Genomic DNA, 22,394 nt, shown 5'->3' with positions numbered 1-22,394 from the left:
TTGTTTTTTTTAAGGGTAGTACTGTGAAACTGATCACTGTTCTAACCATATAATGGAGTGGAATTGGAAACTGCTGTACTATAAAAAGAGTGGAATTGATCATTGCTCTTATAAAATATATTTATTTGCTGAAAGCTGTGAGTAGAATAATACAAAGGATATGTCTAATGCCATGGAAAAGGTAAGATAATCAATACACCCATTATTACAACAAGACAATACAATCTCAGCTTTTATGAATAGACAAATTAGGGACATCGGTAGGTTACTCAACTCTTCAAGCCTACTCCACCATGAAATAAGATCGTGGCTAATCTAATTTTAACCTTTATTTCTACATTTTTGCATATTCCTGATAATCTTTTACTCCTCAGTAATCAAGAATCTGGAATCCTTTCCTGATTTATCTGCATTAACTCTTTCTACTTAGTTGTCTCCAAGAAATACTTCAAGCACATTGTCTTGTGGTACCTGGGAGAAATGGTGAGAAAGCTGACATGAAGAAAATGGCCTAAACTGATGACATGTTATTAAATCTACTTTCCTTGTCCTTTCTCCTTCACATTGCACAGTCACTGCAATTAGTGCACTATTGGAGAGGAGCTAAGGAACATATTGTAGACCAGCAAACGCCTGCCATATGGCGCACACATTCCCATTATTCAACTTTTTAATGACAGAAAATTATAGAGATCTCTGCCTTGTCCCATTATAGATTGCTTAATTGATGAAGATCGACCATTGTTGATTGATCAAAAACTGCAATATTGCTGTGTCACCTGACTGCCAGATGGTAGAAGGTGAATAGGATGGATATTGGTCTTTCAACGCTCAGCACCTCCTGTGCATAATACCGTTTTGGACAAAATCTTCAAACTGGTAAATTACACTGTGAAACGTAAGGAGCTAATAAGAAAATCCAAAACAGATCATTTCATGCCTCATTAGGATGAAAGGCTCTGTTACTCATATCTGAAGGAATGAATATTAACATGCTACGTTGCATGTTGCGCTACTGCAGATTTGACTTCTTCTCAGTACCTACACACAGCATCAAAGTGCAAACATTTAGATTGCTCACAATAATACTACAATACTTTCTTTAAAGTAAAGCTTATTTCCTATGTAGGACTGAATCTAATATATATTAAAATATATCCTCAGTGCAGTTATACAGGACTGCGGCTTCACAATGCCTTTGGTACTGCATGCAGTTACACCACCATCTTCTCGAGCAACGAGGGATGGGCAATAAATGCTGACTTGCCAGCAATGTCCACATCTTGTGAGCGAATTATAAACAAAATGTTTACTGGGCCTGCATTCACTAGAATAAAGAAGAATGAGAGGGTATCTGATTGAAATGTATAAAAGTGTAACTGGGGTGGACAGACAGGCAGGAAGGATATTTTTCCTGGTTGGGGAGTCTAGAACCAGGGGTCACACACTTAAGATATGGGGTTAGGCCATTTAATACTGAGATGAGGAAATACTTCTTCCACAGTAGTAACTGTGGAATTCTCTACCACATCATGCTATGCAGGCCAAGATTTTAAAATCAATGGGAGAAAACAGGAAATTGAGGATTAGATGGAGGATCAGCCATGATCATAATAAATGGTGCAGCAGGCTCGAAGGGCCAAAAGGTATACTTCTCCTTCTACGTTCTATGTTTAATATTGTGCAATTATTATTAGCATATTCTGCTAAACCACCAGCCAATAAAACTCAAAAGTCCAGGGAGTAGGATTAATTGGAAAACTCCTTAAGATTCTTCTCAGCAAGCCAGAGCATGCAGGATCCCAAAGTTATCTAAACATTTTAGTGAAACAACTGTGCACTTGTGTCTACAGTTTGATGTGTCTTGTTAAAAATCCTATCGTACTTTGCCACTCTGTACAGTTAGGATTCCCATTGAGGTCACTGCTGTAAACCTGTCCCCTTCTCACCACTGCCAACTGTCTGGAAATTCCACTGCATTCCATCCTGCTATCTGGAGGTTACAGGGATCTCCAGTGAGAGGGTCTCTCTTTTACTATCTGAAATGGAGGGTGTTTGCATGCAGCAATTCCATGCAACAAGAGAATCACTGTCGAGGGACTCACAGACTGCTTGTATTTTCTGCGGCTTTGAGGAATTGAAGTTCCACATGTACACTGGTTGTACAAGATTGTAGAGAAGGTTGCAATTTAATTTGTGGTTGCACATCAGCCCCATGTTCTTGATTTTTGGTTAGCTGGTGTGGATGGGGGGGGGGTGGGGTAGTGGTTTGGACAGATTTGAGGACCTCCTTGTGGATCTGCTCTTTAGGTAAAAAGTGGCCAGTAATAGGTGCAAGCATGAGGCCATGGAGTGGGTTATTATATATGACTACCTTCCCTCTTCTATGCTTATATTTGCACTCAAGTGTTCTATAAAGGAGTGCATCTTGTATCCACTGACACACTTGAGATCTTCCATGGCCACTGGGCACCATACGTGATGGAGTTCTATCCCTACACATCATTTTAACTTAAATTTTAAAGTTTACCTTGAACTTTTTGTTACTGTGCTCCTTTAAGAGACTGTTAACATTTAATTTAGTTTCATTTTATTGATTAATTTCAAAGGTGTAGAAAGAATGCACATCTCTAAACTTCACCTCTGATAATGAGAACTTGCTGCAACTACAATGATTTTGATGGTTGCACCTGTCTGCAGTTGTGTATTTCTCATTATAGTGTACATCTCCCTTTTCCCTGTACTTCCCTCTCAATTCTCTACCAAAATGACTTTGAAGAAAAGCATTTGAAAATGTACGAGAGTGGCCTATGGAAGTCATTCCGAATTTCCATTCTTTTCCTGAGGTGAGAGTTTGGCTTCTCCAACAAGGCTACTTCAGTAACTCTCATTGTGGAGAGCTGCAGATGAAAAGCCACATCCTGTACTCTGTGCTGCCATTCACAAGAGCTCCAATATCCTTTTAAAACAAAGCTTTACATTTTATTTTGAACTTTGCCTACGTGTTAGTCATGGGCCAACTGTGGGGTAATGCAACTGAAAAGTTCTGGAATCCATGTTTTTCAAAACCACTTTGGTGCTCAGTGAATTAATCAGTAATCCAGACACTTTTTGTTTTACTTTTTTCTCTTCTCTGGTAATTTACTTTATTGGTTCCTGGTAGCTTTAAACAGGTCCAACCTGTACTTTACCTGATTTGTTCTTCCATTTAAAGGAATGCAAGAAAACCGAATAGGAAGAGTGCTGCTTAGGACGAGAAACACTAATTGGTGGGTTTAGAACTGGAGCACAGCATAGTAAGATAGAAGGCATTTCAATATATGAAATGGATATGGACTAACAGCAGACAACATTTGTAATTATATTAGTTATCAAAAATTATAAGAATGAAACACTTTCTCACAATCCCTTTAAAATGACCTAAACCAATACTGGGATTTTAAACATTTGCATTGCCAAACCATGAAATGTTGCAAGCACTCACCTGCGTTGTGAGTTTCTCGGTTTTTCTTCCTATGCATTAAAGAAAAACAAATGAGACACTGCACGTCCATGGAATTTACAGCACAGAAAGTGACCATGTAACCCAACTAATTCATGCTGGTGCATATGTGTAAATGTTCCACGTAAGCTATCTCACACTGTCAACATGTTTTTGATTCCTTTCTCCTGTGTGTTTATCTACATTCCTTTTAAATGTATTTAAGCCATTTATTTCAATCAGTTCATGCCATATCAAGTTCCACATAGTCATCCTCTGTGGGTAAAGATGATTTTTCTGAATTCTCCAATGCATTCACTGCTAACTGTCTTATGTTGATGGCCCAAGTTTGAACTCATCCACAATTAAAAACATTTCCCCAGTGTCTACCCTATCACTCTCTTCCAGAATTTTAAAGGCTTCTATCAGGTTACCCCTCAGAATTTTCTTTACCAGAAGAAAGAACATCAGCATGTTCAACCTTTTCTGAAAAACATAATTTTTAGCATTTTAATATATAGTATTTCTGTGATGTTTTAATATATAGTATTTCTCTGTCATGTCCAGTCAATTACCACTTGATCCACAGTGTTTGAAGGAATCAGTCCATTACTACCAACTCTGGGATGGGCTTTAAATGCACCCTTGCCATACCCAAGCAAATTACTGGTCGATAAAAAAAGTTAATTTGATTAGTTCCAAACAAGTCATTGGACTATTTCAAAAAACGTCCAATTTATTTTACATGTTTATAATATTTTACAATTGTTTCTGTTGAACATGACAATGCAGAGGTTTCTGGGAAAGGAGGGAATTCTCATTTTTATTTCCGTCTGGCTATATAAGTCAGTGTCTTCTCAACGCGAGACCCTACCTTTGTAGGGCCTCCTCTAACCTTAAAGAGCAGGGACATTTCAGGTAGTCCCCTTTGTGATAAGGGGACTAGCAGGGATGGCAGTGCAGGGAGAGAAATGTTCCTCCTGTATGATGTTTGAGGTGAGGAACGCCATTAGTGTCCCATCCAAGTACATCTGCAGGAAGTGCACCCAACTTTCGCTCCTCCAAGACCGTGTTAGAGAACTGGAGCGGGAGCTGGATGAACTTCGGATCATTCAGGAGGCAGAGGCTGTGATAGATAGGAGTTACAGGGAAGTAGTTACTCCTAGGCAAGAAGAAAGCTGGGTGACTGTTCGAAATGGGAAAAAAAAGAATCAATGGAGTCATCCCCTGTGGTCATTCCCCTGAAAAACATGTATACCATTTTAGATACTGTTGAGGGGGACGACTTACCAAGAGCAAGCAGTGGGGCCCAGGTCTCTGGCACAGAGCCTGTCCCTGTTGCACAGAAGGGATGGAAGGAAAGGAGGAGAGTGTTAGTCATTGGGGACTCGATAGTTAGGTTTGTTGGGAACGAATGAAGCTCGCGGTTAGTATGTTGCCTCCCAGGTGCCAGGGTCTGTGATATCTCGGATCATATCTTTGGGGTCCTGAAGGGAGAGGGTGAGCAGCCTCAAATCGTTGTCCGTGTAGGTACCAACGACATAGGTGGAAAGATGGATAGGATTTCAGGGAGCTAGGGTGGAAGCTGAGAGCTAGAACAAACAGAGTTGTTATCTCTGGTTTGTTACCTGTGCCACGCGAGGCAAGGAATAGAGAGAGATATAAGCTGAACACGTGGCTGCAAGGATGGTGCAGGAGGGAGGATTTCAGGTTCTTGGATAATTGGGGCTCATTCTGGGGAAGGTGGGACTTGTACAAACAGGACAGTCTTCACTTGAACCAGCGGGGTACTAATATCCTGGGTGGGAAATTTGCTGGTGCTATTCGGGTGGGTTTAAACTAGCTCAACAGGGAGATGGAAACTGGAGGTGTAGTTGCAGTGCACAGGAGGATGAGAGTAGGAAGGACAGACAGGATTTCACGGTCACAAGAATGTGCTGGCAGACAGCAAATTGGTTTGAAGTGTGTCTACTTCAACGCCAGAAGTATCTGAAATAAGGTCGGTGAGCTTGCAGCATGGATGGGTACCTGGGACTTCGATGTTGTGGCCATTTCGGAGACATGGATAGGGCAGGGTAAGGAATGGATATTGTATATTCCAGGGTTTAGATCGTTCATTAAAAACAGGCAAAGCGGTAAAAGAGGTGGAGGCGTGGCCTTGTTAGTCAAAGATTGTATAAAGGTGGCTGAAAGAATTTTTGATGAGGACTCATCTACTGAGGTAGAGTGGGCTGAGGTTAGAAACAGGAGAGGAGAGGTCACACTGTCTGGAGTTCCAGGGAGATGGAAGAGAGGTTTAGCAAAATTATTCTGAGTAGGAGTGAGAGGAACAGGGTGGTCATTATGGGGGACTTTTAACTTCCCCAACATTGACTGGAAATGTAATAGCTCTAGTACGTCGGACAGATCAGTTTTTATCCAATGTGTACAGGAGGATTTCCTGGCACAGTATGTCGAAGGGGTGATAAGAGTGGAGGCCACACTGGATCTGGCGCTTGGTAATGAACCAGGCCAGGTGTTTGATTTAGTTGTAGGTGAGCACTTTGGAGAAAGTGACCATAATTCAGTTACGTTTAGTTTAGCGATGGAAAGGGATAGATACATGCCACAGGTCAAGAGTTATGGATGGGGCAAGGGTGATTATAGTGTAATTAGGCAAGAATTAGGATGCATAGAATGGGGTAGCAAAATGCAGGGGATGCAGACAATCAAAATGTGGAGCTGGTTTAGGGAACAGATATTGCGTGTCCTTGATAGGTATGTCCCTGTCTGGCAGAGAGGAAGTGATAAGGTAAGGGAACCGTGATTTGCTACAGAAATTGCATCTCTTATTAAGAAGAAGAAGAAGGCTTATGTGTTGATGAAGGAAGATGATACAGATGAGGCGATGGAGAGTTACAGATCAGCTAGGAAGGATTTAAAGAGAGAGTGAAGAGTAAAGAGAGGACACGAGCAGTCTTTAGCAAATAGAATAAAGGAGAACCATAAAGCTTTCTATAGGTATGTGAGGAATAAAAAGGATGATTAGGACAGGAATAAGGCCAGTCAAAGACAGAAGTGGGAAGTTGAGTGTGGACCTGGAGAGATCGGAGAGGTTCTAAATGAACATTTCTCATTGGTGTTCACTCAGGAAAATGAGAATATTGTAGAGGCGAAGAATGAGGTATGAGATATTAGACTAGAAAGGATCGAGGTTAGTTACACACAGGTGTTATCAATTCTAGAAGGAGTGAAAGTAGACAAGTCCCCTGGGCCGGATGAGATTTATCCGAGGATTCTCTGGGAAGCTAGGGAGGAGACAGCAAAGCCTTTGGGTTTGATATTTGAGTCGTCATTGTCTACAGGTTTAGTACCTGAGGACTGGAGGATGGCAAATGTTGTGCCCTTGTTCAAGAAGGGCAGCAGAAATGACCCAGGTAATTATAGACCAGTGAGCCTTACCTCTGTTGTAGGAAAAGTTTTGGAAAGGATTATAAGAGATAAGATTTATAATCATCTAGCAAGCAACAATTTCATTTCAGATAGTCAACATGGTTTTGTCAAGGACAGGTCGTGTCTCACAAACTTCACTGAGTTTTTGAAGAAGGTGACCAAGCTTGTAGATGAGGGTAGGGCAGTTGACATGGTGTACATGGACTTCAGTGAAGCCTTTGATAAGGTTCCACATCGTAGGCTAATGGAGAAAATGCAGAGGCATGCAATTGAGGGTGATTTAGCAGTTTGGATTAGAAACTGGCTTTCTGAAAGAAGGCAGCGAGTGGTGGTTGAAGGAAAATATTCAGTCTGTAGTCCAGTTACTAGTGGTGTGCCACAAGGATCTGTTTTGGGACCACTGCTGTTTGTCATTTTTATAAATGATTGAGACGCAGGCATAGGTGGATGGATTAATAAATTTGCAGACGACACTAAAGTCGGTGAAGTAGTGGACAATTTGGAAGAATGCTACAGGTTGCAGGGAACTTGGATAAACTGCAGAATTGGGCTGAGATGTGGCAAATGGAGTTCAATGCAGCTAAATGTGAGGTGATGCACTTTGGGAAGAATAACAGGAAGGCAGAGTACTGGGTCAATGGAAAGATTCTTGGTAGTGTGGATGTGCAGAGGGATCTTGGTGTCCATGTGCATAGATCCCTGAAAGTTGCCACCCAGGTGGATAGTGCTGTTAAGAAGGCATATCGTGTGTTAGGTTTCATTGGTAGAGGGATTGAGTTCTGGAACTGCAATATCATGCTGCAACTATACAAAACGCTGGTGCAGCCACACTTGGAACATTGTGTATAGTTATGGTCGCCCCATTACAGGAAGGATGTGGAAGCATTGGAAAAGGTGCAGGGGAGATTTACCAGGATGTTGCCTGGTCTGGAGGGAAGGTCTTATGAGGAGAGGCTGAGAGACTTTGGTCTGTTCTCATTGGAAAGAAGGCGGCTAAGGGGGGATTTGATAGAAACATATAAGATGATCAGAGGATTAGATAGGGTAGACAGTGAAAGGCTTTTTCCTAGGATGATAGTGTCAGCTTGTACGAGAGGGCATAACTACAAATTGAGGGGTGATAGATTTAAGACAAATGTCAGAGGCAGGTTCTTTACGCAGAGAGTGGTAAGGGCGTGGAATGCCCTACCTGCTAATGTAGTCAACTCAGCCACATTAGGGAGATTTAAACAATCCTTAGATAAGCACATGGATGATTTTGGGATAGTGTAGGGGGATGAGCTGAGATTAGTTCACAGGTCAGTGCAACATTGAGGACCAAAGGGCCTGTTCTGCGCTGTATTGTTCTATGTTCTAAATATATGTTGACTGGAAGGTACACTGGAGTACTGAACAAGGGCTCAGGGCTTCGATTTATGCATCAATTTGCTTCTGCCACAATACAAAATCAGCTGTCCCAAAAGACTGGGACAATCAATATCAATCAGATTAATTCCAGAATGGGTCTAAAGGTTTCATCAGGGCTCCATCAAAGGCACAACAACAAGGCAACATTCTCAAAGATCCATCCCACCCTGGCAATGCTTTTCTACAACCTCTATCACCAGGGAGAAGGTATAGAAGCCTGAACAGACACACCAGCCAGTCTCGAAACAGTTTCTACCCTACTGTTGTTAGAATACTGAATGGACTCTCAAACTCTTAACATTTGCTTGTATCTGTGTTTTTGTTTTTGCCGCTGTTTCCCTATTATTTACTTATCTATGCTACTTAACTCTGTGATCTGCGTGTATTGCTCACAAGGCAAAGCTTTTCACTGTACCTCGATACACATGACAATAAATTCAATTCAAATTCTAAATACAATTTAGAAGAATTGTAGAATTAAAGTAGGTTGGAAGTAAGCATGCTCTCCACTGTGCAGGGTCAGGCCATCTTGTAAGATGATGGTGGCCTTAAAGAGGTACATGACTGGGTTCTATCCAGCATATATCAGTATCAGTGCATTAAGAAATGTTCTGGTCATTATTAATTATCGATAGATTTAAGTACATCCTCTGCACCCATCAAAAGTTCAATCAAAAGTTGTCTCTGAAAATTACTCCACACTTGCCTGAGAGTTCTATGCATAGGTGTCTGATTTTCTGTAATTTCTGGCATTATGACTGTAGGCTCCCCTCCACTGCTTTAGACTGTAATAGATTAAAAAATATATATTAATGTATGCCAATATAAAATCTCAGTAGGTCAGTCCATTAGAAAGAATGCAACTCTATTTGGATACGTTTGAGGATGTCAGACATATATGCAATATTGCCTACGGTGAAATAACCTTCAAGCATTCACCACTAAAATTCTCAAATATAAAACAATCAATTGTTTGAGTTAGGTTTTGGATGCAGTTGGCCATTAGAGGCAAAATCTACCCCTATCCAAACCAAACCTGAAAGCCTGTAGCCCAAACACAATGGACAAGAAACTACTGACAGAATGATGGCAGATTATTGATGTATAACTCCCTCAGAAACTTGTGGCAACAAAGAGATTCCTCAGAAGTTGTAAATCACCTCAAGTCACTGGTAAAATTGCTCCCCTTTGATATTAACCTTATAAAAAGAGCAGCCTATTTCAATGCATCCATTATATTCAAGGAACATTAATTGTTATAGATCACAGTATATAAGTTCATCCCATTTACGAGATGTGTATTAAAAATATGTTGAGGCCTAGACTTGGATAAAGGTCAGGCCCCCTTAGCCAAGGAAATTTGGCTGCTTAGATCCAGAATTGGCTGAGTGGCAGGAAGCAGATGGTGATGGTCAGGAGGTTCTTTTGTGACTGGAAGCCAGTGTCCAGTACGGCTCCACAGGCATTAGTATTGGAGCCTTTGCTGTGCGTGCTATATATAAATGATTTACGCTTGAATGTAGGAAGGTTAATGAATAAATCTGTGTACAATGCGAACATTGGTGAGGTGGTAAATAGTGAGGAGGATAGCCTTCAATTGGACCAATCAGTGCCAAATGGAATTTAATCTGATTAAGTACGAAGCGATACATTTTGGCAGTCCAAACAAGGCAAGGAATACATGATGAATGGTAGGACCGTGCGAAGCACCAATAATCAGACAGACTTTGGTGTAACGTATCCACTGGCTCCTGAAGGTAGTGGGGCAGGTAGATAACATGGTTAAGAAGACACATGGGATACTTGCATTTAGTAGCTGAGGCATACAGTTTAAAAGCAGGACAGTTATGCTGGAATGGTATAAAACATTAGTTAGCCACAACTAAAATACTATGTGAACCCTGGAAGCCGTATTCTAGGACAGATGTGTTTACAGTGGAGAGGGTGCAGAGGAGATTTATTACATTGTTGTCTGGACAGGAGAGTTTCAGCTATGAAGAGAGATTGGAAAGACTGGGGTTTTTTCAATGGAGCAGAGGAGACTAACAGGGATATGATTGGGGTAATATGGAGACGAAAGAACTTTTACCCTTAGTGGAGGGAATCAATGACCAGGAGCAGAGATTTAAAGTAATGGGTAGAAGGTTTAAAGGAGATGAGAGAAAAATCTTCTTACATCCAGATGGTGGTGGGAATCTGGAACCCACCATCTCGAAGAGTGTAGAGGCAGAAACCCTCATTATAACACTTAAGAAGTATTTAGATGTGCACTTGCGATGCCAAGGCAAACAAGGTTGTAGGACAAGTGTCAGAAGATGGGATTAGAAATAGGTAGGTGCTTATTTTGATCGGGTCAGACTCAATGGGCCAAAGGATTTTTTTTCCATGCTTAGATCTCTTAGATCAGAAACTTGTCAATTCTTGAGAAGCATGTTTCAAAATTACGACATGATCACTAGAAATTCAATATGTTTATACATACTATAGTTGGCCAAACCAAACCCTAAGTTTAACAAAAATTTCAGAACAAGCAGTTGTAATAAAAGCAAAATACTGCAGATACTGGAGAACTGAAATACAAAAAGTGCTGGAGAAACTCAGTGAGTAAGGCAGTATCTGTGAAGAAAGTTTATCTATTGAGTTCGGTACTCTTCTGAAGAATTGAAGGGGGTTGGAAGATTGTTTTTTATGCTGTTGACACTTACAACAGACCTAGGATAGAAATGTTAGCCCAAGAACAAAGTATAGGTCATTGGTGTACCCACTTTATGGGACAAATATGTATGGTGTTGCATCAGATGACCAAGATTGCTCAAAGAAGACAAAAATGTCTTGATGCCAACATTACCAGTTTCAATAATTCTTCATTAAAAACAGCAAAAATACAAGCAATATCAGCATGGATGAAATGCCCATGAATTTCCACAGACTAGCAATTGAATTGTGCAGTGGAAAGATTTATGAACAGTTCTAGTGAAAATCATAGGACATCAGAAGATAAGACGGACAGTGATATTAACCTGCATGGCCAACAATGAAACTTATATTTCAATGTGATTTTCAAATGCAAGACCATGTCAGAAATCAAATTCCACAGGGACTTTTGTGCATGTTGATGGCAATGCTAAATGAACTGAACTTACTGATCAATAACATATGGAATAGCCATCCGGGTTTCCTGCACAAGGTGTGCAGCTTCTATTAGTATGTGTGTATATTCATATTCCATATAACCAATGAAATCAAAAGGCATCTGCAAAGAAGTACCACCCAAATTGTCAGGAGAGAACATTCCTTAAGATGCTCCTTAAAATCTTCCTCTTTTATTGAGTTACTGATCGCATGTCCCAATTTAATGTGTCAAATTTTGTTTGTTAACTTTGCCTGCAAAATGCCCTGGTACATTTTACTATGTTAATGAAGTTCTACAAATAAAAGCTGTTGTTTAGATAATGACAGTTTCACCCTTGAGCAGAGCTCTTAACTATTTAAAGAAGTTGACAAAGGGTGTGAGAGATTCACAGTGGGGAGCTCTATTTTAGGACACAGCAATGTACAGTATACAGTGAAATTGCAAGTACAAGAATATCAAGTTCTATAGGAGGAAACTTAATCATTAACCACTGTTTTGGCACACGAGCGCTGAAATCATCAAAATCATCAAGGTTTGAATCATACCCATGATTCCTGTGTAAAACGACAGATCAGAATAAGCAATTCAAGTGTGGAACAGTGCAAGTTTCTGACATGCAATAGATGTTGCATTTTCATGTAATATGGAGATGCAGCATGGATTGTCTGTCTCCATTAGCTCAGTTGGCAAGTTTGTAATGCAGAGTGATGCCAACAGTGTGGGTTCAATTCCCACACTGCTGAGATTACTCTCCTTCTTATCCTTTCCCCTTTCCTGAGGCATAATGACCCTCAGGTTAAACCACCATCAATCGTCTCTCTCTAATAAGAAAGCAACCGTATGATCTGGTGAGACAATGGCGACTTTGCCTTTACTTCTTTACTTTTACATAGGAAGGGCTATGTGTAGAGGTATTATTTTCTGCTTACGAAGAACAGGGCCCTGCCTGAGAATACAATGCTGCCTGCTGCAAACAAAGAAATGTACATAGCTCATCAGCCAATAGGATAGATGGTCTACGTACTTGGCATCACACTAGCACTGAAACTCATCTACCACATTGATAAAAACAAGGACTGCAGATGCTGGAAACCAGAGTCTAGATTGGAGTGGTGCTAGAAAAGCACAGCAGGTCAGACAGCGTCCGAGGACACCCACACCAATCAACCCCACCACCCTGTGTCCCAACATTTCAACTCCCCTTCCCATTCTGCCAAGGACATGCAGGTCCTGGGCCTCCTCCACCACCGCTCCCTCACCACCCGAAGCCTGGAGGAAGATTGCCTCATCTTCCGCTTCAGAACACTTAAACCCCAGGGCATCAATGTGAACTTCACCAGTTTCCTCATTTCCCCTTCCCCCACCTCACCCCAGTTCCAACCTTCCAGCTCAGCACTGTCCCCATGACCTGTCCTACCTGCCTATCTTCCTTTCCACCTATCCACTCCACCCTCCTCTCTGACCTATCACCTTCATCCCCACCCCCACTCACCTATTGTACTCTCTTCCGACTTTCTTCCAACCCCCCCACCCCCCTCTCATTTATCTCTCCACTCTGCAGGTACCCTGCATCTATTCCTGATGAAGGGCTTTTGCCCAAAACGTCGATTTTCCTGCTCCTGCTGCCTGACCTGCTGTGCTTTTCCAGCACCACTCTAATCTACACTCATCTATCACATTACTCATTTATGTTATAGGCAGAATGTCTTCTTGGTTGGATAGCAACAACCGGTTACTGAAGAATAATATTCTGTATTTACTACAAAGTAGCAAAGTGACATGGGTAGCTATGATGCATTAATATGGGCCATTTTCAGGAGCTGACCCAAAATTTCACTTCCATGTCCTGCACATTGTGAAGTTAGGGATCTCGAGGTACCAGCTAAAGAACTGTGAACATTAACATTGTTCCCATACCAATAACATATACATTATGAACAAAGAGACTTTGCAGTTCAGGTTCATAGGTCCTTGAAAGTAGAGTCGCAGGTAAATAGGATAGTGAAGAACACGTTTGGTATGCTTTCCTCCTTTGGTCAGAGTATTGAGTATAGGAGTTGGGAGGTGATGTTGCGGCTGTATAGGACATTGGTTTAGGCCACTGTTGGAATATTGCATGCAATTCTGGTCTCCTTCCTATCAGAAAGATGTTGTGAAACTTGAAAAGGTTCAGAAAAGATTTACAAGAATGTTGCCAAGGTTGGAGGATTTGAGCTATAGGGAGAGGCTGAACAGGCTGGGGCTGTTTTCCCTGGAGCGTCGGAGGCTGAGAAGTGACCTTATAGAGGTTTACAAAATTATGAGGGGTATGGATAGGGGTGGGGGAGTCCAGAACTAGAGGGCATGGGTTTAGGGTTAGAGGGGAAAGATATAAAAGAGACCTAAGGGGCAGCTTTTTCATGCAGAGGACGGTATGTGTATGGAATGAGCTGCCACAGGAAGTGGTGGAGGCAAAAGGCATTTGGATGGGTATATGAATGGGAAGGATTTAGAGGGATTTGTGCTGGATGCTGGCAGGTGGGACTAGATTGGGTTGGGATATCTGGTCAGCATGGACAGTTTGGACTGAAGGGTCTGTTTCCCTGCTCTATATTTCTATGATTCTATGATTAGTTCAAGTATCTGGCTGCCAATCAACGTGGATGTTGCTATTACGCGTAATTCTTGGAGTACAAATAAAGCATTTGCTTGGTCATGACTCACATTAAATGTGACAGTAGGGCTGCATCAAGGAGTAGGACAATTTTATAATTCGAATCACTACCAGCACTTTATTATCGTCTAAAACAAGATGCCCACTGAAATTCCCATGTGACACCAGGAAATGTTTTTCTAGAATAGAGACCAGTTTGTGATGACAAGGGTCTTTTGTTTGCTCACTGTAAGATTGGTTCCCAGGTTACTGAACAGGTTGGAGCGGGAAACAGAGAGGATTTTGATCTCCACCAACCCAGGCACTGTCTCATGTACTGTGCAGTCAAAATTCATTTTATACCTGAAAAAAATTCAGTTAATTTTTTTTCAGTAGTTGCTGTAGCTAGACCTTTTAATTGATGAATGAGATACATTTTACAAGTGAACTAGCCACCCTGTGTCTCTTGCAAACCAGTGGAAGTGCTCGGGCAAAGTATGAGTAGGTATCAGCTCAACAGAATTTGTGGACGAAGACTACCAAACTGTCTTTCCAGATTTTTCCACTCTCACTCCTTCCATGTGTTTTTTTGTCCTGTCTGTGTGTAAGGGGGAGTTAATAAAGGGTTTAAATTTTTAATTAGTAGCATTATTTGCCAATGGTTTATAACTGTTTACCGTAGCTACAGCCTACTTGTAATATATAGTATCAGTACAGAAACCTGGTCAGTGCTATCAACCTGGGTCAAAAATCAGGTAAATTGAGAAATATTGTGTACCCATCTCTAACTTTGTGACAAATCTGGAAATAGCAGAACTTGATTTCCAGCATGTTATCCTGAGTCATGACATTTGGAACATTTTTCCCTGAATGAATGACTACAACTTTCCTCTACAACTCAAACTAGCAAAATTGTGAATTTAGTTCCACAATTTTTTTTTTATTCTTGGGATTAGAATGTACTAATAATTGCCAAAGATCAATTTACATAGTTAGAAACAGCTGGCAAGGGATTTCCTACTTCACCTGCTCTTCTTTGGAGATTATCATGGGATCTTTTAAAGAGAAAGCCTTGGATTAATGTCTTATCATGTGCTGCACTAAAAATATTGGTCTGGATTATGAATTCAGTTCTGTCGAATGGGGTTTGAATCCATGGCCAGACTCAGAGGGGAATATTAGCAACAAGTCAAGGCTGACACTGGTGCAATTAATTAAGTTAAACTAGTCACCTTTTACATCATTAGTGGCAAATGTTACGAAGTTGAATGAATGCTTGTTCACTTTAAAATAGAGTGTTTTCTGAATTTTGGAGTGAATTTGAAGTGCAGGCTCAGTTGTCTGAATAGAATAGTTGGGAGACGGATTGTTCCAAAAAACAGATACACCTAACAATTGGCTGTTAAATGGATACCTGAGTTTTGGTTGCTGTTTTGACAACAATTCAAATTTAACCAATTAATTTAATTATGACCAGTATACTAAAACTCAATTGAGTTTGAATTTATTGTTTTGACAACATCAGACCAATGAGAGGATATGATGTTGGAGGATATAAAAATGCAGGCATTTTGAAAACTGCTAAGAGCAACTGCCACCTAATAGCACAGCAACTCCCATTGAGCTGGAGAGCTAATTGCCCATCAAAAATCCTGTTCTCAAAGAAATTAGAAAACACTTTATAATCAAAAAGTATCTTTTCCTGTAAAACAATCTCAGTAAAAAGAAAGATGACGACCCAGGGAGACTGAAGACAGCGGAGAAGACAGAGACTGTGTTGACTTGAGCTTAAGTTAATGTAATGTTTAATAATTGTGTTATTGGAACAGCATGTTAATAGGATTGTGTTCATGTAGGGGGAAGGGTGTTCAATTTGTTAATAGTTTTGTTCTGTTAGGAAAAATATGTTATTTTTCTTTAAGTAGTGGAAATTAGGAGTTCTCTGTCACTCACTCACATTTTAATAGATTACAAGGAAAGGCAAGCTTTTCTGGATGTTTGATTTTAATCAACAGAGGGGTTTGACCTCTGCATCGTAACACAATATAAATATAAACTAGGATGAAACTACGCCATATACACTAAATGTACATGCATTTATTACAAGAATACACCCTGTCAATTCCAAGGATTATTGTACTTCACAGGAATCCTATCTGATTCATTACCTGCCGTTTATCCAAATGTTTATGCATTTGCTGGGTATGCATGATCCTGCCACACAACTAACTTACACTCTACTCCATTGTGGATTGGTTTCAAGATGTAAATCAAGAAGAGAACAGGGTCTCAATTTAATTGAAACAAACACACAGAATGTTTATGAAACTCAGCATATCTGGTTGCATCTGTGGAGAGAGAAACAGTTAACTTTCGGAGTCCAGTATGACTCTTCTTCAGAACTCATTTTTGTTGAGTTGCTGGGAACATATCTGGTCTAGAAATATTGCTCCACAACAAGGAGACAGGAAATTACAAAGCAGAGTCAACTCAAGAGACTTTCAAACATTACACTGTAGTCTGATAACAAAAGACATAGGGTGGGGGTTGGGAGGTAACCCACTCACTGTGTTAACTTGGAAAAAGAGGTCACAAAACAATGTACACAGGATGATAAGGAGGAGAGAAGAATTTGTCTTCAATTGCATATCCCAAATGTAAAATAACATTTACATCAGCAAAGCTACCAAAACAAACCACATGCTATCTTACTAGGATCGGTGAACTATCCAACATGCATATTCCTTGTCTGGCATCTGACATGTCTCACTGCAAAAACATCCAAGCATTAACATCAAGATATTACTGTCCAAGACCAAGTTAACAAATGGAGCTGACTCAGGTCTAGCATTTACAAGGACTTTTCTTAGACAGTTTCTAAAGATTTATTTTAATTTCAAAAATATATCAGAAATCTTTGGTACTTAAAACTTTGGTGAAGCTGTTCAGATTAGATTAGATTAGATTACTTATAGTGTGGAACCAGGCCCTTCAGCCCAACAAGTCCACACCGATCCGCCGAAGCACAACCCACCCAGACCCATTCCCCTACATTTACCCCTTCACCTAACAACTACGGGCAATTTAGCATGGCCAATTCACCTAACCTGCACATTTTTTTGGATTGTGGGAGGAAACCGGAGGAAACCCACGCAGACACGGGGAGAATGTGCAAACTCCACACAGAGAGTTGCCTGAGGCGAGAATTGAACCCGGGTCTCTGGCACTGTGAGGCAGCAGTGCTAACAACTTGTATACTGTTTTTACCTTCAAATTGAGTTGTTGATGTTCACAAATTTCTATGCTTACAGCGAACCCTCTTGGCATTGAGCTGAGGCCTCAGCAGGGCCCAATTACTGAATGGAGCCCCGCTGCCCCAAGTTTCAAGGCGTCCCTCAGCACATAGCCCTGGACCTTGGACTGTGCCAGTGTGCAACACTCAGTTGGAGTCAACTTCTTCAACTGGAAGACCAGCCAGTTTCAGGAAGACCAAAGAGCATCTTTCATCGAGTTGATGGTCCTCCTGGCACAGTTGAAGTTCATCTCGGTGTGCATCCCAGGGAACTGACCGTAGAGCACAGCTTCTCATGTCACGGATCTGCTCAGGACAAACTCCATTTCATTCCTCTCCAGACTCCATTCGCAGAGGCACATTCTAGAAGGAGGTGCGAGACACTCATCCCCCCACAACCGCTTCGAGGGCAGTGTGCGGTGGCTCAGAGAGTCTGGGCATGCATTAAGGATCTCGCAGGCAGAGCCCTTCTCACCACCAGCCAACTTGTTTGAAAGTTCTGGCGATGAGGCATTCTGCTAAATAATTTTGATAGTCTGCTCAGGGAACCGTTCGACAGAATCCGCCCTTTTCCTGCAGGGTCTCAAGGACATTACGTGTTGACCATTTTCTGATGGACTTGTGCTCAAACACGTTTTTCTTCACAAATTTCTCTATGAAGGATGGTGATACAGAATAGTCCAACCATATGGAGCGTTCTGCGGCAGCGAGGCCAGGACCATCCTTTGCAACACCGGAGACAGGTAGAACCTCAGTAAGTCATGACACTTGGTGTCTCCATACCGGGGATCCACATACAGCTTGGTGAGGTCACACATAAAGGTGGCCATTAGGGTGAGAGTAGCGTTGGGTGTTTGTTCCCCCTTTGTCTAGATCTTTATACGTTGTGTCCCTTCAGATACGTCCATTATCGATCTCCATATGAAGTCGAAGATGGCCCGGGTGACTGCAGGTTCAGGAATAGCAGGGGCGGCATGGTGGCTCAGTGGTTAACACTGTTGCCTCACAGTGCCAGGGACCCAGGTTCAATTCCCACCTTGGGCAACTTTGTGTGGAATTTGCACATTCTCCCAATGTCTGTATGGGTTTTCTCTGGGTGCTCCGGTTTCCTCCCTCAACCCAAAGATGTGCAGGTTAAGCAAATTGCCTATAATGTTCAAGGATGAATAGGTTAGGTGTATTAGTCTGGAGTAAATGAAGAGCAGTAGGGAAATGGTTCTGGGTGAGTTACTCCTCGGAGTGTCAATGTGGACTTATTGGGCTGAAGGGCCTGTTTCCACAGTATAGGGATTCAATATTAGATTAGATTAGATTAGATGACTTAGTGTGGAAACAGGCCCTTTGGCCCAACAAGTCCACACCGACCCGCCGAAGCACAACCCACCCAAAGCCATTCCCCTACATTTACCCCTTCACCTAACATTACGGGCAATTTACCTAACCTGAACATTTTTGGACTGTGGGAGGAAACCGGAGCACCTGGAGGAAACCCACGGGGAGAATGTGCAAACTCCACAGTCAGTCGCCTGAGGCAGGAATTGAAGCCAGGTCTCTGGCGGTGTGAGGCAGCAGTGCTAAACACTGTGCCACTGTGCCGCCCACCCTACTGCACCTGGTATTCCCAGGAGGTCTCCCATTCAAGTACTAACCAGGCCTGAGTCTACTTAGCTTCCGAGACCAGACGAGATGGGTCGTTTTCAGACTGGTAAGGCTGTATGTATTTATATCAGGCCAGACCTGTGCCACGTATAACAACACTCAGAGTACCTCACAGCTGATTACCAGGTTTTTACCCGCCATGGAGAGTGGCCGGTGCTCCTATCTGCCCACTTTCTGCCTCACTATAGTGACCCGCTCCTCCCAAGACCTGGCACACGCCCCACCTCCTCCGAACCAAATATCCAGCACTTTCAAGTGGTCTCTCCTGATGGTGAAGGGGATAGAGGATTGGTCAGCCCAGTTTCCAAAGAGCATGGCCTGGCTCTTGCCTCAATTTGCCTTGGCCCCCAAGGCCCATTCAAAGTAAAGATTATATACACATTCAAAGAAACCTACTATCAAATATGGTAGGATCATTTCATACACAGAACTAAACACCTTTTAAGTTAGCTCAGTGAGGTACCAATTGTTTTAAAGCTTACTATTTTTGTTCCATAATATTTTAGTTCTAATAGTAAAGCTTGAAAGATAATGAATGAAATATTCTGACACACATGGTATGTGGCTTGGCTGCACTAAAATATTCATTCACTGATACTAGCAAGAATGCATTAACACCTTTCCTCCATTCGTCTAAGAGTTACACAACTCCTGTCATGATGATTTGACCATTTGAAGCCAACAATTTATATTCACATAGCATTTTTCACACAGGCTGATGTATAGGAACACATCAGAGGAAAGTGTGATATTAAAAATGGGTGAATTATTAAAAGTGAAAAACCTTACTGAATAGCAACAGCTTGTCTTCAATATAACATCCCGAGACATTTCATACGAGTGTTATGAAACAAAATTTGACACCAAACCACTTAAGGTGTTATGAAAGCATATGATGAATAGCTTGATCAAAGAAGTAGACTGTAAGGAGAACCTTAAAGAGTGAGAGAGGGATGAAGAGGTTCAGAGAAGGAATTCCAGAACTTCAGGCCCAGGCAGCTAGAAGCACCACTCTGAATAATTAAAATTAGAGTGCATAAGAGACCAGAAATATAGTAGTGCAGAAGTAGGGATTCTTATTGTACTTATACAAAGTCTTGGCGAGACCAGTTTTGATCCCTACCAAAGAAAGGATACAATTGCTATTGAGGCAAGTGTAGCAGAGGTTCACTAAACTAATACCGGGGACAACAGGAGAGATTGGTCCGACTGGACATGTATTCACTAGTGTTTAGATGGATGAGAGGGGATCATATTTAAGCACTCAAAGTTCTAACAGGTGACTGAACAGAGTAGATGCAGGAAAGATACTTTCATTAGTTGTTTATAATTTTAGGGAGTCACAATCTTAGTTTTAAATGGTATACCGGTATCCTGAGACAAGAAGTCTTTATTGCTGAAATGGTCCGGAAGTTGTAGACTTCTCTGAAGGAATGGAGACCAAGTTATTAAACATGTCAAATAAAAAAGATTTTTTTCTAAGATTTTAAGTTATCAAGGGGTTTGGGTAGAACGTGGGAATGTGGCACCGAGATAAGAGAATCAGCCACAATCATATTAAATTGCAGAGCAGGTCAAAGGCCTACTCCTGCTCATAGTTTCTACGTATCTACGAAAGCATACAAAAGAGGAGTTCAGAGTTATGGCAGGACAGACGTTCTACCCATGCTGTCTTGACTTTTCAGAGATATTTGGGAGACACAGTGGTAACACATGTATGTGTTTGTTAACATGTGAATGGTGGGGGTTGGAAGTTCGCAGCGCCGACATCCCAACTTCCACCCAAGCAGCTGGCATTAGCCAGGATCTGACGCTAAAAGAACAAAACATGCAGTACACCTGGTATGTTGTAGCACAATCTGGGATATCCCTGCTTTCAATATTAAAAGGGTCAAGAGAAGACTGGCAAAGTTAGCAAGGGCCTGTGCTAATGCTCACACAAACAGAATTAAGTTTCTATTTAACTAAGCATTCCCACTCTGTTCTTCCCCATTTTCATTTAGATTCTTATGCAATTTAGTGATGTAAATACTTTCCATCAGGATGAAATTCCCTCCAAGATCACAGGATTCTCCCTATAACAGGAAGAGATTCCTGAAGAGACTGTTGAAACAGCAACTCAGCTGGAAATTTTGAAAACTCAAGAGTGATAGATTCTTGTTTAGTCAGAGCATTTTTGTTTGAACTATTTGTATGGATGGTAAAGCAGTTATAGTTCAAGCTGAGGTGATCCAACGGCTTCAGCTGACACAGTGTGTAATCTGGCTGTTGTGCTCCAGTTGATACTTTCTGGTTTCATTAGGAGATTGACTCTCATCTCAACTTTGCCTCCAGTATACTGGAAATGTTATTGGTAGGTCAATGCAAAGTCCAAGAGTGAAGTCAACATACTTTAGCCTTGGGTTACAGGTGACTAGTCATTCATAGAATTAGACACAGATTGTTTCTCTGAACTGTGTCAGTCCATAGCCTACAAGCACTAATTTTTGAAATTTTATGCTTTGATATTTTATTTCTGCTATGCTTTTGATTTTAAGGAAACCTGTATTTTCAAAAGTTGATTTGTAAATACTGAATTAATAGTATTTCTGAAGAAGGATCACTGGATCCAAAGTTTTCTCTCCACAGATGCTGCCTGACCTGCTGCGTTTTTCCACAATTTCTGCTTTTGTTTCTGATTTCCAGCAGCCACAGTTCTTTGAGGTTTTTTAAAATTGCTATTACCAGGGAACTTGACACTATCCTAAATAACTGCATCTTCGCAGTTATTACTTTGTCTGAATTATTTTCCCATTTGTGGCTAAGTTGTTTTCTATTGCCTAATGCAGATCTATTCTTACTGTACTTGATGGCCCTTGAACTACAAGCTAGTACAATGAATAGGCTTGCAGTGGGAGTGGAAGAAAGTGAGGACTGCATATGCTGGCATTTCAGAGTCGAAAAGTGTGGTACTGGAAAAGCACAGTCAGTCAGGCAGCATCCGAGGAGGAGGAGAATTGATGTTTCGAGCGTAAGTTCTTCATCAGGAATGAATGAGTGGTCTAAGGAGGCTGAGAGATAAATGGAAGTGGGATGGGGCTGGGGGCTTAGGCAGCTGGGAATATGAGAGGTAGATGAAGGTAAGGGTGTAGATAATAGGTCAGAGGGGAGGGGGAGCAGATAGGTGGGAAGGAAGATGGTCAGGTAGGACTGTTCAACAGGGCGGTGCAGGGTTGGAAGGTTGGATCTGGGATAAGGTGTGGGGGGGGGGGGGGGGTGGAGAATGAGGAAACTGGTGAAATCCATGTCGGACCCTCCAACCACATGGAATCAAAGGCAGAAGATGAGGTGTTCTTCCTCCAAGCGTCAGGTGGTTAGG

General features: G+C 41.5%; 1 protein-coding gene and 1 pseudogene across 2 annotated transcripts in view; both read right to left on the bottom strand.

Moving 5' to 3' along the window:
* usf3 (upstream transcription factor family member 3) overlaps nucleotides 1-22,394 on the bottom strand; it is a 57,357-nt gene that overhangs the window by 22,009 nt on the left and 12,954 nt on the right. For both annotated transcript variants that reach the window (XM_087987909.1, XM_087987908.1), the window contains 2 exons: nucleotides 9,023-9,105; nucleotides 3,485-3,509 (listed from right to left, as the gene is read on the bottom strand). In XM_087987909.1, the coding sequence (XP_087844035.1) occupies nucleotides 3,485-3,509; nucleotides 9,023-9,073 (76 nt within the window). In that variant the 5' untranslated portion in view covers nucleotides 9,074-9,105. The remainder of the gene's footprint in view (nucleotides 1-3,484; nucleotides 3,510-9,022; nucleotides 9,106-22,394) is intronic.
* Nucleotides 18,978-19,096, bottom strand: LOC122551191 (5S ribosomal RNA; annotated as a pseudogene).

Source organism: Chiloscyllium plagiosum, unplaced genomic scaffold (assembly GCF_037043375.1).
Source record: "Chiloscyllium plagiosum isolate Xiang-an unplaced genomic scaffold, Cpla_swu_hap1 HiC_scaffold_6, whole genome shotgun sequence".
Classification (NCBI taxonomy): Eukaryota; Metazoa; Chordata; class Chondrichthyes; order Orectolobiformes; family Hemiscylliidae; genus Chiloscyllium; species Chiloscyllium plagiosum.
This window is presented reverse-complemented; position numbering and strand designations above follow the sequence as displayed.